The sequence below is a fragment of the Phyllostomus discolor genome, chromosome 2 (assembly GCF_004126475.2).
Source record: "Phyllostomus discolor isolate MPI-MPIP mPhyDis1 chromosome 2, mPhyDis1.pri.v3, whole genome shotgun sequence".
NCBI classification, from domain to species: domain Eukaryota; kingdom Metazoa; phylum Chordata; class Mammalia; order Chiroptera; family Phyllostomidae; genus Phyllostomus; species Phyllostomus discolor.
In genome coordinates this window covers 79,156,005-79,170,570 of record NC_040904.2, presented here as the reverse complement: position 1 = coordinate 79,170,570, position 14,566 = coordinate 79,156,005, and the positions used below count along the sequence as shown (strand labels likewise).

Below are 14,566 nucleotides of genomic sequence, written 5' to 3'. Positions count from 1 at the left end.
TGACAGCTGTTAATCTAATGTGATTAATGAGTGCTTGACTCACCTAGGCTAAAAAATACCTTTAGAACTGCTTATAGAACAAGTGGATCAACTATTACAGAGTACAGTTATTTTAACTAAATTTACTCAATAAATATTTACTGACCTATATGCCCATTATCATACTTGGCCTTGAAGAAATCATCTGAATGAAAAATAATCCCTGCTCTTGAGGAGTTCACAATCCCATTAGGGAGGCAGCTATGGTGCATGCCTTCAGGATATAGTGGGTATGACTGGAGATGTGAAAGTGCTATGTGAACACTGGGACAGGATAACTGGGTGAACAGTGAACTTTCACAGAGGGAGTGACTTTTGAGCTAGTCTTTAAAGAAGGATATATTAACCTCAAGCAGCAAAGAAGTAGGGTGGAACAGGGTGTTAAAAACGGAGAGAAGAGCACATGCAGAGATCCAAGGTTATGAAAGACTTCATGATATGAGAAATAATGTAAAGTATGATGCTACTTTTTTTTAAAAAATTAGGGCATGTGTTTAAATTATATGAAAAATAAACACTGCAACCCAGCCCATGTTATCGCTTGGATTTCCAATCATTATTTGTATTACAATATACCCATCTAGTTAACCAACATTCACAAACATACTTACTTATAATAGTGTTCCCAGAGATTTCTATATCTTCCTTGACCTGACATGTCAAACACTGTAAAAGACAAACTAGAAAAAAAAACACAAAAAGACTCATGACTATATTATAAGCTATTAACTTTGAAGTGTAACTTTCACTTAAACTTTTAAATTGTTTTCAATCAAAAACACCACTCTTCAATATACAATATTCAACTTAGGCCAATTTTCAAGTACAAATGCCATAAAATAAATGTATTGAATAGAAGTAAGATTTTGTAGTGAATAACATTAGAAAAACAAAAACAAAAGATGTTCTTTGCTAGTGAGATTATCAGCATTTGTCTAAAGTCTAAATTCTAAATTCCAAAAAATAATCCAGAGGTAGTGGTACAAATATTTTAACATCTAAGAGTTTCTGAAAAACAGAAAAATTACTTTTTCTTACACTAGGAGGACTGACTAGATCTAATATTATCATTTTTTACCCACAACTTATTAGTCACAAGTATAATAAAGTGAAAATTACCTGGATGATTTGAATTTCTCTATGCTGAATCCTATTGTTGGAACTATATCTTGAGATTGAGCCTTTTAAGAGAAAAGATAAAACTTAAAAATTAGCAATTATCAGACTTCTGGTCAAGATAGAGGTGGAGCTTCTATCTTGACGAGTCCCTTCCTGGCACAACCACATCAAAATTACAACTAAACTAGAGAACAACAATCACTCAAAACCATCAGAAATTGAGTTGAATGGAAATCTGACAACCATGGGAGTAAATAAAACACATCCATCCAGACTGGTAGGAGATGTGGAGATGAAGAATGGGCTGGTCCCACACCCATGTATGGTGGATAAACATTTAGGAGGGATATCTTGGGGGTGAGGGGCCCCAGCCCCACACCAGGCCCCCAGGCCCAAGATTCCAGTGTCAGGAAGATAAGCCCCCATAACTTGTGGCTGTAAAAACCAGTAGGATTTGATGGGTGAAAGGAACTACTGGAGTCCCAAGCAGTGCCTCTTAAAGGGCTCACACACAGACTCACTCCCTCTGAGCTCCAGCACTGGGAGAGTAACTTGCAACATACTAGTGGCATATGGGGAGGAACTGAAGTGTTTGGTATCAGGGCAAGGCAGAGGGAAAGCTTTCACCCAGACAGAAAGGCCAGCAGGAGCCATTTTGCCTTTTCCGAGACCTCTCCACACAAAGCCATAGAGCAGGCAGGAGGGAGCCATATCTGAGACTCCATCAACCAGACCCACAGGGTTTGCTCCACTCTGGGGAATCCTGGAAGCTCTGCCTCACCCAACTTATGACCTACCCAAGCTATTAACAATGACTTTTCCATATGAATGGCTGGTTTTGTTCAAGTTTCCTATCTTCCTAAATTCTCTCAAATAAGCACAACCAACCTGAGTGAGCCCCAGCACCAGTACCTCTAGCTAAATGGCCCCAGGCCCAGCACTAGCAGCAGCCAAGTTTGGATCCCAGCTCGGCTTCACCTGGGACTTCCAAGACCAGCACAAGTAGCAGCCATATGAAGATTGCTCTGCAGCTCATGCTGGGTGGCCGGGGTGGAACACAGGTGGGGGCTGACCTTGGCCCGCACCCCCCAGGAAACCCCAGAGCCTGTGTGGACAGCTACAGACCATGCTGGAGCACTACTACCCTGCCCCAGCACAACTGATCCTCCACAGAGGGTGGAGGCTGATGGTCAGTGGTCACAACCAGTTCTTGCAGTTGACTGGCCTGGGTAAATCCCTCCCATTGACCTGCCCCAGCAATCAAGACTCAACTACAAGAGAAGGGTATACTCAGCTCACGTGAAGGGTATACCTTGAGTCCCCAGCTTCAGTGATAGGGGAAGCTGTGCCACTGGACCCTATAGGACACCTACTATATTAGGTCATACTACCAGGATATGAAGTCACAGCAGATCTATTTAGTACATAGAAACAAACACAGGGAGGCTGCCAACTTGAGGAGACAAAGAAACATGGCTCAAATGAAAGAATAGATCAAAACTCCAGAAAAAAGCCTAAATAAAATGGAGATGAGCAATTTATCAGATGCACAATTTAAAATGCTGGTTATAAAGATGCTGAAGGACCTTAGTGAGTACCTCAATAGCATAAAAAAGATCCAGGCAGAAATGAAGAATTCACTAATTGAAATAAAGAACAATTTATAGAGAATCAGCAGTAGTGTGGATGAAGCTGAGATTCAAACCAATGATACAGAACATCAGGAAACAAAAAGCAACCAATCAGAACAAGAAGAAGAAAAATAAATAAAAAAATGAAGATAGTGTAAGGAGCCTCTAGAACAACCTCAAGCATTCTAACATTCACATCATGAGGGTGCCAGAAGAATAAAAAGAGCAAGAAATTGCACATCTATTTAACAAAATAATGAAAGAAAGCATCCCTAATTTGATAGGCATGCAAGTGCAGGAAGCTCAGACACTCCCAAACAAGATGGACCCAAGAGGCCCACTTCAAGACACATCATAGTTAAAATGCCAAAGATTAAAGATAAAGAGAGAATTTTAAAAGCAGCAAGAGAAAAGAAGTTTGTTACCTACAAGCAAGTTCCCATAAGACTGGTCAGCTGATTTCTCAAAGGAAACTTTGCAGGATAGAAGGAACTGACAAGAAATATTCAGTCATGAAAAGCAGGAACCTATAGTCAAGACTGCTCTACCCAGCAAACTTGTCATTTAGAATCAAAGGGCAGAGAAACAGCTTCTCAGACAAGATCAACTAAAGGAGTTCATCATCACCTAACCATTATTATACAAAATGTTAAAGGGACTTATTTAAGAAAAAGAAGATAAAAACTATGAATAAAATGGCAATAAACACATACTTATAAACAACTGAATCTACAAAACAAACTAAGCAAACAAGAACAGAGACAGAATCATGGATATGGAGAGTGTTTTGATGGTTTACAGATGGGAAGGGGGGGTGGAGGGAATGGATGAAGAAATGAGGGGATTAAGAAGTACAAATAGGTAGTACAGAATAGCCATAGGGATGTAAAGTATAGTACAGGAAATGGAATAGCCAAGAAATTATACGAATGACCCATGGACATGAACAAGGGGGTGGGGACTGCTTGAGGGAGCGGGGATTCTAGGTGAGGGTATAAAGGGGGAAAATCAGGACAACTATAACAGCAAAATCAATGATATATAATTTAAAAGAAAAAAATTGTAATGATCAAAGATGACATTTTTCCTCAGCTTAAAAAAAGCATCCTGATTTTCCAAGTCTAAAATCTGTTACTAAGGAGATAGTAGGATTAGACAAAATAATTTTTTGCGGGGGTAAATTTATAGAAGTTTAAGGTTTACTAATTATGAATTTGTATAACGTATGTATTAATTCACATTTTGTGTGGCTTGTTGCAAGTTAACATGGACTTAAAGTGGTTTTATAAGTCACTCTGAATTCACATGTAGGACTTTCTAATCTTTCAATACATATTTACCGAGCTCATATGTGCTATGGGGACTGTCCTCTTGCTGGCATAGTGAATCTACACAGTCCCTGTCCCATGGGTTTATAATTTAGAGGAGGTAAACAACAATAAAGAACTACTAAGTTATAAACAATAACACAATTTGGGGCAGTGATAAGTGTAATGAAAGGTAATTGAGGGTTGCGGGGTAATGGGGCAGAGTGTTGTTATGAGGCATGGAAACAGGGTGCTCAGGTACTTCTCTGAAAAGCTTCTCTGAAGAGGTGACATCTGACCAAGGAGTAAATATGAAGAAGAGGAAAAGCTAAAACAAGATCTTGGCAAAAGACATTCCAGTGCAATAACCCTAAGACAGGAAGAAACTTACCCCTAGGGAAAAGAAGAAGGCCTGTATGTCTCAAGTGTATTGCCTGGCGGATAGAGACGCATGTGACTAAGTAAGGGATGAAGGGCCTCGAAGGCCACAGTGGGGAATTCTTCGTGAAGAAACTGCAAGTGGGTAAGAGTACAGCAGGAGACTTGCTGACAAGTCCCACAGGCTAGTAACATGCCTTACACTGATGACTTAACAAGGTGTCTCCTAACATTTCCGCCATCAAAACTGTTCCTCCTTTTGAATAAAACTCATCCACTTTCTGATCAAGATGCTTAGGAGTTACTCTTGACTCCTTCCCATTTTATATTCTCCGTATAACCATTCTCTGAGCTTTACTGGTTTCATCTTACTAATACGTCAGGCCTTATCATTTCTTGCTTTGAATTACAACAGCCTCCTAATTTCTAATATGCTACCTTAGAGAAGTTACGTAATTTCTCTAAGCCTTAGTTTTCTCTAATTTAAAACATATTATGATCCTTAACTCATAAAGTTATATGAAAATTAAATGAGTTAATGGATGCAAATTATTCAACATAGTGTCTGGCCCATAGTATACACTCAATGAATGTTTGCTATTATAACTACTCTCACTGATGTTATTCTTGTCCACAATTTTCCCCATACTCCCACAAGTACAACTTTAAAAACTCCTCCTTCAGTTCATCTTGTTGTTTTTATGTGAAAACAGGAGGAGTAGAGGAAAAGTTGCTGCCTCACATCATTATGTGCACTTTGTTAGTCTATTTCTGGAAATTTAAAATTAAAATGGAAAGACAGAAGCTGAAAAGTCACTGGAGCTTGGACACTTTAATGTTAACATGCTAGTGAAAAAGCATGCTCCGAGTTCCCTTGGTTTTGCCTTTCAGAAGTTTGTTTATTCAGCTTTTTCTTCCATCTTTCAAGTGCCCAGTATTCTTCCAAAAATAGCTTTCTTTTTGTTGATGTTAGAATTTATTTCCTGCTACTCAGATTCCTGCTATATACCTTAGGGCTCACTGCACAAGAAACTTTGGAATAAAGAGTCTCCTAATTTCTAAAATACCCTACTGCTTTGATTTTAGTTTTTTCATGTTCCAGTCTTGTGATAAAATAAATCATCAGCTTTTATTAGGAAAAACATACCAATAGTAAAAAAGTAAGGAAGTTAAAGATTTAAGAAATCTCTGAAAATAGTAGCCTTGACTTCATGGAACTGTAAAACATTCATATAGCCTCTCCTAAATTGTTAAGCTTTTTCACAAACTCGTTTCCAGAGAAGCTCCCTTTAACTTGCTGTTTTACCTAATAGGGATAAAATTACTTAACTTCCTTTTTTCCCTCTCACTTATCAAGTTGTAAGGGAAGACAATGAGAAAGAAGAGACTCTACAAATGAAGCAGAACAGAACAAGATATGTCAGCTGGTGTTTCCACATTCGACTAGGATTCATTCTCCTCTAAAGAATTTCAAAAAATCGTCTCCAACATTACTCTTCCTCTATTCCATCCAGAACAAATGCATTTTGGTTGTTCTCTAAATTGGAAAGGGAATGGTGCAAAGTAAACAAAGAGTATATAAATTACTATTACCTAAGTGGGATAGACCACTTAGGGTTGAGACAGCCCAGGGATAGACCAATATCAACAAGAAAAGAAGGAGATTTCTGAGAGAGACCCTATTTGGTTAGCTTCATTAAGTCTTAGTAAAAATGATATGTTTGGTGCCTGCCCAAAAATGAAAATAGAAAAAAATCAGCCATCAGTCAATTTGTCTGAAAATATATTTTAAGTACCAAGCAATATTCTATGTATTTGGGATTCAGTGTTGAACAATATAAGATCCATGTTCTTATAAAATTTAAATTTATAAAGGAAAATTTAATACACAAATTACCAACCAAATATGCAAGATAATTTCACATTATTTTAAATGCTGAGAATATAAAACTGTATGAAAGCATTTATGTTGAGAAGTGGCAGAAAAAAATGAGAATTTTAAAAGAAAGGTGTTTATAGGGCCCATCTCTAAGAAAAAGCTAACACCAGATTCTTGAGAAGAGTGATCAGGATAAAATGTGCCCGTTTTCTCCCTATTCATCAGCTTAGAAAACATCAGCAACCTCAATTTATAAACAATAAATAAACATTAGGACAGCTTAATATTAAAAACAAGTGTGGGTCCAGAAGTATTTAGCTATCTAGAAACTGGTTTTATCCATAAAAAATATATGGGACTACTTTACTATAAAATGAGATCTGCAATTTTTTTCAGAACATTTCTGATACAGCAGTGTAGATTTCTACAGTTCACTTAATTTATTAAAAATAATGTCTCTAGGTCCATTTCTCTGTCTGGAAGGACGCTGGTGTTGAGGAGAATACAACTACCACATCTTGCAGTGCCCTGACAAAGCCTCAGATGCATGGCCTCCTGGCCAAACGTCTGCGATATCATCTTGTGGGAGCCATCCCTGTATCCCTGGGGGTTGCAGCTCCCTATAAGTTTGGTGTGGCTGAAAAAAGGAAGAAGGTATATGCAGATTTCTACAGAAATTATGATTCCAGGAAAGATTTTGAGGACTTGAGGAAGGCTGGTATCTGTCAGAGTGCAAAGTGATCTTGGAATGTGAAGAATTTCTCTGAGGTGAATTCTGTGGAAGGCTGTCACTGACCTGTGTTCCTGAACTATGAAACATGAATATTTGAGCTAAGGAAAAGTTTCTCTTGATATATATAAATAAACAATTAAATAAAAAAAAGTTTCCAACACTAAACTCACAGAGGTTCTTTGGTTCAAAGGTAGGGAGGAAGCAGGTATTGTATCTGTACCTGTGTGACAGAGGTTTTGAGGTTTTTAAGAAGTCCATTTCAAGTGGCCTCTTGGCTTTTGTCACCAGGATTTTTTTTTTAAAGCAAAGCAACTAATGCTCTGGTTTCTCTTCAGATCATATAAATCTTTCGCCTTTTACAAAGCAAAGCAACTTAGTCTGCTCTCAGGACTAGAGGTCAACTGTTGTGAGGAGAAGGGCAGTTGCTAGTTCCATAATTCACCAGAGATAACAGAGACACAAAGATATTGTAAAGCAATAGAAGATTAATTAAAAAGCCTTAGTTATTTGTGGTGTACCCAGATTTTCCTGTGGGCTCTCCCTAAACTGGTATATGAGGTAGTGTCAATGGCTCTGCAAGACCAGACCAAAATGGGAATATTGGAATCTTTCAAGATGACAAACTGAACACATGCTACTTTTATCCTCGTTTGCCCCAAAGCTCTAGAAACGACAGAAGAAATTATAAAAGAAAATTCATAACTAAGTTAAAAAAGAGCAAGTGTTTTCAAAGTACCAAACACTGTTTACAGAGAAAGCTATTCCCATCCATATCAAAGATAATTCTTATGGTAATATGTCTTGGGACAGAAATCACTACACTGTTGGGGATGATAGAGGAAGAGACTATAATTTCTGTTTTGTTCTTTGAAAGTTATTTCTCCCAATTTGATATAGTAGGCATGGGGGGTGGGGGGAGTTGGTCCAATTGAAGGCTATTAACTGTGGCTCTGGTTTCAATCATTTTGTATTTATTTGAGACTATTTTTACCAAAGAAAAATTTCTTTTGAGGCCAGTTGGTATGGTTCTGCTTTTTTACCATATATCTATTGTTCTCTAAACTCAATTCTGGACTCCATCCAATGAGATAGGATGCTGTATCTTTGACTTATGTACCGATAAAGAAATTTCTTATAATCACCTAGGTCAGGAGACAGATAGATGTGTGTGTGTGTGTGTGTGTGTGTGTGTGTGTGTGTGTGTTTGTATAAACACACAGATTCTTCCCTAACCAGGAAAAGAACAGGTTAAAAAGCGGAGATAATATCTGAATCTGTTTTTCCTTGTTTCCATATAAAGAAAGCACCATTAGAATGACAGTCCTAGTTTCTATCTCCTTTCCCAATTTATTCCTTTCCATGGGGGAAAATAAATGACTTCTCTGCTTAGTTTGTGCAATAGAACTGAACCTCCTTGGTTCTGCCTGTCCGTCTCTCCTTTGAGAGCTATGTACTTATTGCAAGCATGCATTCTCATCAGTTCTTAGCTATGCAGTAAACCTAGAAGAGCTGGATTTTCTAAGGAGGAAACCTTGACATTTTGACTAAAGAGAATGTTGGCAAGTTCTCTGGCCAGACCTAAACTTTGCCCTCCAGAATAAACCTTTTCAATAAAGTTGACATATTTGATCTCTGGCTGGCTCCCAGCTGAGTTGGGAATCAGTATCTATCAACTGATTCCCAACTCAGCTGGGAGCCCTCTTCAAACACCTATATTACCTCCCCAAACCATTTTCAGCTTCTTATCCCAGATACTTCAAGCTAATTCCCACTTTCAAATACACCAGTAGTTAGTTGTTTTTAAATGGCAAACTTATCTCTGTAGAAGAAAAGAAATAATGGCATTTTCTCAATTCAGAAGCAATTTCCAACTAAATAGAAGTAAAACTGAAGCTGTTGCAAAAGAAAATGGAGCAGTAACTCATTCCACCCAACCCGAAGCTCTGTTTGGAGGCCCAGAAGTCCACCTTTAATCACCATATTTAGGAGCAACATTTCCCACTCTCTACTCATTCGGTCAGTGTGTGTACCAGCTCCTTATATTTGCCCTATCTGTGCAGTCCATATTACCTTTTTACTCAACATTTTTCATTAACTGATTAATGGTTCTTACCTAAATAAATGTATTTACAACTGTGAATATTAGTCATCTACTCAATATTCATTTTCTCCTGCTTCCATATTACAGACCCTCATTATTTCTGAAAGGAGTAATGTGCCCTGCTTCGAAGATCCAACCTTATTTACAGATAGGGGTAGCCAATGAGATATAAGTAAGAGTTATTAGCTGGTGCTTCTGGGGAAGCTCTTTGGAGAAGGCTTATTTAGAAAGAAGGCCTATTGCTTTGTCCTGTTCTTTAATCCTCCCTGTGACTTAGAATATGGATATGACAGTTAACCAAAGTGACCACGTGGAGATCTTGAGGATGGAAACCAGGCACTGAAAATAGCAGACCATAAAAATGGAAGATATCTCAAGCTCTTGTGACCACGTAGCTACCACATCTGCCTGGGAATATGAAGCTTCTGTTTTGTTTAGTCCACTGTTATCTGGGTTTTCTTTATATGTAGCAGAACCTAGCTTTAACTTATGTGTCATGTGTTGAATGCACTAGCTTTATATATTGTATTTTTCAGTTATTAAAAAATTATGCTTTAAGTCACTTATTACTAAATGACTTAAAGATCATCTTGCTTACTACTGATATACCACAATCTTGGGGAACTGTCTAATTATCCATGGGACCTATAAAAATAATTCACCTTTCCCTTTGTTTTGTTCCTCTTGTAAAGAGAGAGCCAAAAGAAGGTAAAGTGACCTGAAAGTAAACTTGGCAAATTTGTGAAGATCTTTTGAGAAAAAAAGACATTTGGAAAATATTTCAGTTTAAATAATCAAGACTTACCTACATATCTGCATAAAATATACTACAAATTATGGCTGACTGATACTTACTACTTTAAGCTACTGCAATGTTAACAGGATTTCATAAAGTGAAGTTATTTGTAATAGCAAACAAAATAAATTTGCATATTAACTTTCTCTAGCAGAAAATACATAAAGCATCTAACAAAGATACTTACGTTTGAAGGTTTAAGTTTGTTAATGATTGTTGTTTTGCCACTATTATCCAGCCCAAGGCACAAAACATGAACCTCCTTCTTCTTCAGGCCAAGCAACCCTGAAAGTCTGTCTAGTAATCCCATAATGTGATTCAAATATTTACAAACTAGCTGCAAGTCAGGAAAAAAAAGTATATTACTCACAGGCAATTTAAGTTTGAAAAATATGAACATGTATATAAAGAATTTAATAATATAAAGACACAATGATGTGAAAACCATGTCAGTGTAGCTTTGCATTTAGTAAACAAGAGTATAAGCTGATTACCAGAAAGGAGCCTTAGCTGAAATGCAGATTGGCAGTTTATAACCACTGGCAACACAGAATAATGCCCTTGAAATGACTGTATATTTCTCACTGCAATTTTATAATATTTAGAAGAAAATGTGGTATCTACCATCTCTGATACATGAAAATATCTGCAGCCTTTTCTAGAAATCTGGAACAATGTATGGGCAATGGGGTTCATGTGGAGCCTAAGGCTGAAGCTGAGAAAGTAGAAGACAGACCAGAAAAACAGATTCTGGTTACACCATCTGAGCCACAGGCTAAATCTTTTCCTGAAGCCAGACTTATTGTTGTATTTTGCAAGAATATAAGTAATAAATATTAAATTCATTGTTTTTGTTTGATTATGTCCAGTATAGGCTGCATCAGTACAAACAGAATTCTAATATATTTATTTTAATTTTCCCTTAGTTCTTACATATATTTAAGTCACTACAAATTCATTTAGAAAGAAGTTTATGTGTAATATACATACATATGTATGTGTAAACAATTTTATCAAAATAAAATTTTTAAAACCATAATTTATCTGAAATAACTGTTAGGTATTATCTTAAAAGAACTTTAATTAGTATACCTGTAAAGAATAAGAAAGTAAATACTGATATTAGATTTTAATTTAGTTTTCTTAAATATTGTTAAAGTTTGTTTAACTCTTCCCTGAAGTGGTCATTTGTTTATCCATTCTTTCTTTAGGAAAAAAAAAATTCTTCCAATGCAAACTGAAAAATAAAAAACCTTATTAGAAATTCAAACAGAAGTATTTTAAAGTCAAATAAAATGGCTGATGACATTTTGCTCACTATGTGATAACCTGTTCATATCCTTCTAAGGTACTGTCAAATTTAGCTGTCAAGTTTCCAAATGAAACTTCACAAAGGTGTATCCTTTGGGTCTCTCACTTACCAAAACATTATTACGTGGTGGGAGAAGAAAGCCCACAACTGCTAAAGGGACTGCTACAGCAGTAACTCCAACACACCCATGTTCCAAATATTTCCTATTACTCTTTGGACTGTCATTTTCAAAGTTCTCTAAATATTAACCTCATTTATTTGATTTATTCTCACTTCTATCTAAGATTCCAGAAGCCTGTCATCTTACAGCTCCTTCACTATTTTTTTAATCCCACACCATCTCAGCAAGGCCATACTTTGAAGGATGTGAGGCTGCAGCAACTTAAATGATAAAAGGCTTCCAAGACAACTGCATTTGAAACGAGGCTGCATCATCAGCTTTGCTTAGGACCCTTGGGAGATCATTACGGATAGAAGTTTCAAAACTGAATTCTAATAATGTGCAGGGAAGAAAAAGTGACCCATCTAAGCATGGGGCCTTATCACAGAGCCACAGTTGCTTTACCCAAGGAATGGGGTTTGTTTCAGGTTCTCCATTTGTCCCACTTGAATCGATTTTTCTCCTTGTGATGGAGATTTAAATTTCATTCAGTTCATTCCTTTATATCTCAGCTTAAGGATAAGCATTTGTAGAATCTACTTTAAGCTAGCCTTCTGATATCATAAAAACAGTTACAGAGACGATTTTAATTCAAAGTAAATTTACTACAACTCACTGTTGTTTAGTGTACTAAATATACTGCTATAAAGACATATAGTTTTCCATTTTCCATACAATTTTGAATAGATTAAAAAAAAACATGACCACTCCTCACTTCATTCCCCTCAGGACATTTACTATAAAGCATCGATTGTCAAAAGCTTGATATTGAATATTCATTTTTCAAAGAAACTTGGATTGTGATTTTTCCATCTTTTTCATGGATTATCAAACACCCAGTGCTAGTGATATTCAATTTAAAAGAACAGTCAGTTGTTCTAAGAGATGTAGTTACATTTATTGAACTTGCTTTATAAACAACTATCATATGCTTCTATTTCTCAGTAAATATACATTTCCATAAATTTACTTTGCTTGCATAAAAGAAGGAAAAAAGATATGTCAAGCCACTCAACATTTATTTATCATGCCATAAGTGCATAGCGGGAGATACAATTAAAGTTTTTTTTTTGTAGCTCCCTCCTCCTTCAGCCATCATTCTCAACCCTGGCACACAGTGGAATAATTACTGGATCAGTATATCTGAAGACGGGAGCAGGGTATCTGTATTTTAAAAAGCTACACAGTGTTTCTGATATACAGTCACTATTGAGAACTAATGGCTTTTAGAATAAAATTCCAAGCTTTCATACGCAGCTTTTAAGATTGTTCACAATTTGTCTCCTATGTACCTTTCCAGTTTTGCATGGTATTGTTTTCCTCTCTCTGCACACCAGTTAATCAAATTCTCTTAGCTGTTAGCCAAGACCCTGCTTTGTAAAAGATTACTTGTTGTCAGCAAAGTCCTGAAGAATTAGGATTTTATCCACAGCTAAGAACGTGGAAGATAAGCTGCAGAGATAGTGGTCTGGGAAAGAAAATATCAGTTGTTGTACTCTGTAAACTTTAAAAATGTGTCTAGAGTGAACTATAGCACATTCTAACTACCCCAAGTAAACATTTTTACTCGACTATCAGTTTCTGATTATGAAATTTCAATTACACTTCCCACACACCAAATAAAAACGCCAAAATTGTGTAGTGTTAAAAGCAGATTTGCCCAACCGGTTCAATGAGTTTTCTGGGATCCCTAGTAGTCACTGCATAAATCTCCTTTTCGAACGGTTACAAATTAAACTGATTACACATAGCGAAAAACATGGGAAAGAGCAACCCTAAAACTGACCGGGTCAGGAGAGGAAGCGTGGGGAAGGTGAGGGGGCCCCGCGGGCTGCAAAAATTATAGGTGGGGAACTACCTGGTTTTTGAAGTTAGTTCTGCGGGCCCAGGAGCTGGTGATGGGCAGGAATGGACACACTCGCTCGTAACCGCCTCTCAGCTTTTGTCTCTCTATCCCCCCCAGGGAAAGGATGCCCGGTCCTAACCAGAGCCTCCGCCCCGACAAGTTGGGCGAACCGTACTAGCCTCTGTCTCAGCCCACGCGTCAGTCAAAGGGCAGGCGATTAGGCGTGTGGCGTTCCCTTGGCAACCGAAGGTTCTTCCGGTCCCGAAGCCACCCTTCCTCCGAGGTCACAGCGAGTTAGCCGCAGTCTTCGCGCTTACCGAATCGTAGCGCTCCCGAAAATGTCACGTGAAGGAGTATTACAGAGGGTGGTGCGGCGGCTCAGGGGACTGCAGCCTTCCCCCTAGAGGTTCTGTCCCGGTGGAGGATGATGGGAGTTGTAGGCGCGCGCACAGACGGCTGGGAAGCGTTCGGCCGGTGGGCCGGTTATAGGGCGTTTCCCTTCCTAGTCTCGCCCGCCAGCTCCGGATGGAGGCTTCCTGGGGAGGGATTTGAGGGTGGTGACCGGAACCTGGAGGGATCTGTGCGTCATTCCCCGACAAGGGCGCAGCGTGGTGGCGACCGAGGCAGGACACGGTGGTGCTCACGGGCAAGATGTGTGCCACAGAGCCTCGCCGCCCAGCACACCGACCCTCTTTCTGGGTTTTGAAGGCCTCAGACCCTCGAGTACCGGCCAAATAAAGCTGTTAATGTGGGTGGGGAGAGGAAATCAACTCAAAGACGTTAAGCAAAAGAAGCGTGGGTATACCTGTATCCTGGCTTCCCAGCTGTGTGTGTGGTCTGCAGAGATTCCACCAGGCATAATCTGTGAGGGGATTACAGTCCTCTGAGTCAACCGAGCAGGTGGTCAGTAAGAAATTAATAGTCTCTTGAAACTGGGATTTATAGTAGCACGTGATCCTATAATTGGAAATATTTTGACATATGCGTTTTTTTCGCATTTTTGTTACTGCGCTTTCCAACTTTGAGACTACAGATGCAATAGTTTTAAAGACGTAGGATTCTTTTTGTCAACCTTTCAATTTTCCTACACTCACCCTCACATCCCGAATGAATGGTGTTCCTGACTTAGGTGTTCTTCAGTTTTCATTTCTTCTTTTCCTTGTTACTATGTGTATGGGATTTATCTCCTCTCCAATTACATAGTATTATGTTTACTACCCTACCTGGTTTTTGGCCTGGTAATTAATTGCCTATTAAATGGAGGG

At 38.2% G+C, this 14,566-nt stretch overlaps 1 protein-coding gene across 5 annotated transcripts in view; it reads right to left on the bottom strand.

Moving 5' to 3' along the window:
- Positions 1 to 13,765, bottom strand: part of ARL6 (ADP ribosylation factor like GTPase 6) — a 44,228-nt gene extending 30,463 nt beyond the window's left edge. For 2 of the 5 annotated variants that reach the window (XM_036017968.1, XM_036017972.1), the window contains exons 1-4: positions 13,314 to 13,612; positions 10,171 to 10,320; positions 1,159 to 1,220; positions 651 to 719 (exon numbers count right to left, since the gene is read on the bottom strand). In XM_036017968.1, the coding sequence (XP_035873861.1) occupies positions 651 to 719; positions 1,159 to 1,220; positions 10,171 to 10,293 (254 nt within the window). In that variant the 5' untranslated portion in view covers positions 10,294 to 10,320; positions 13,314 to 13,612. Of the gene's footprint in view, positions 1 to 650; positions 720 to 1,158; positions 1,221 to 10,170; positions 10,321 to 11,860; positions 12,007 to 13,313 lie in introns of all 5 variants that reach the window. The other 3 variants (XM_036017970.1, XM_036017969.1, XM_028505009.2) reach the window with 3 other exon arrangements.
- Between the last annotated feature and the right edge of the window lie 801 nt (positions 13,766 to 14,566).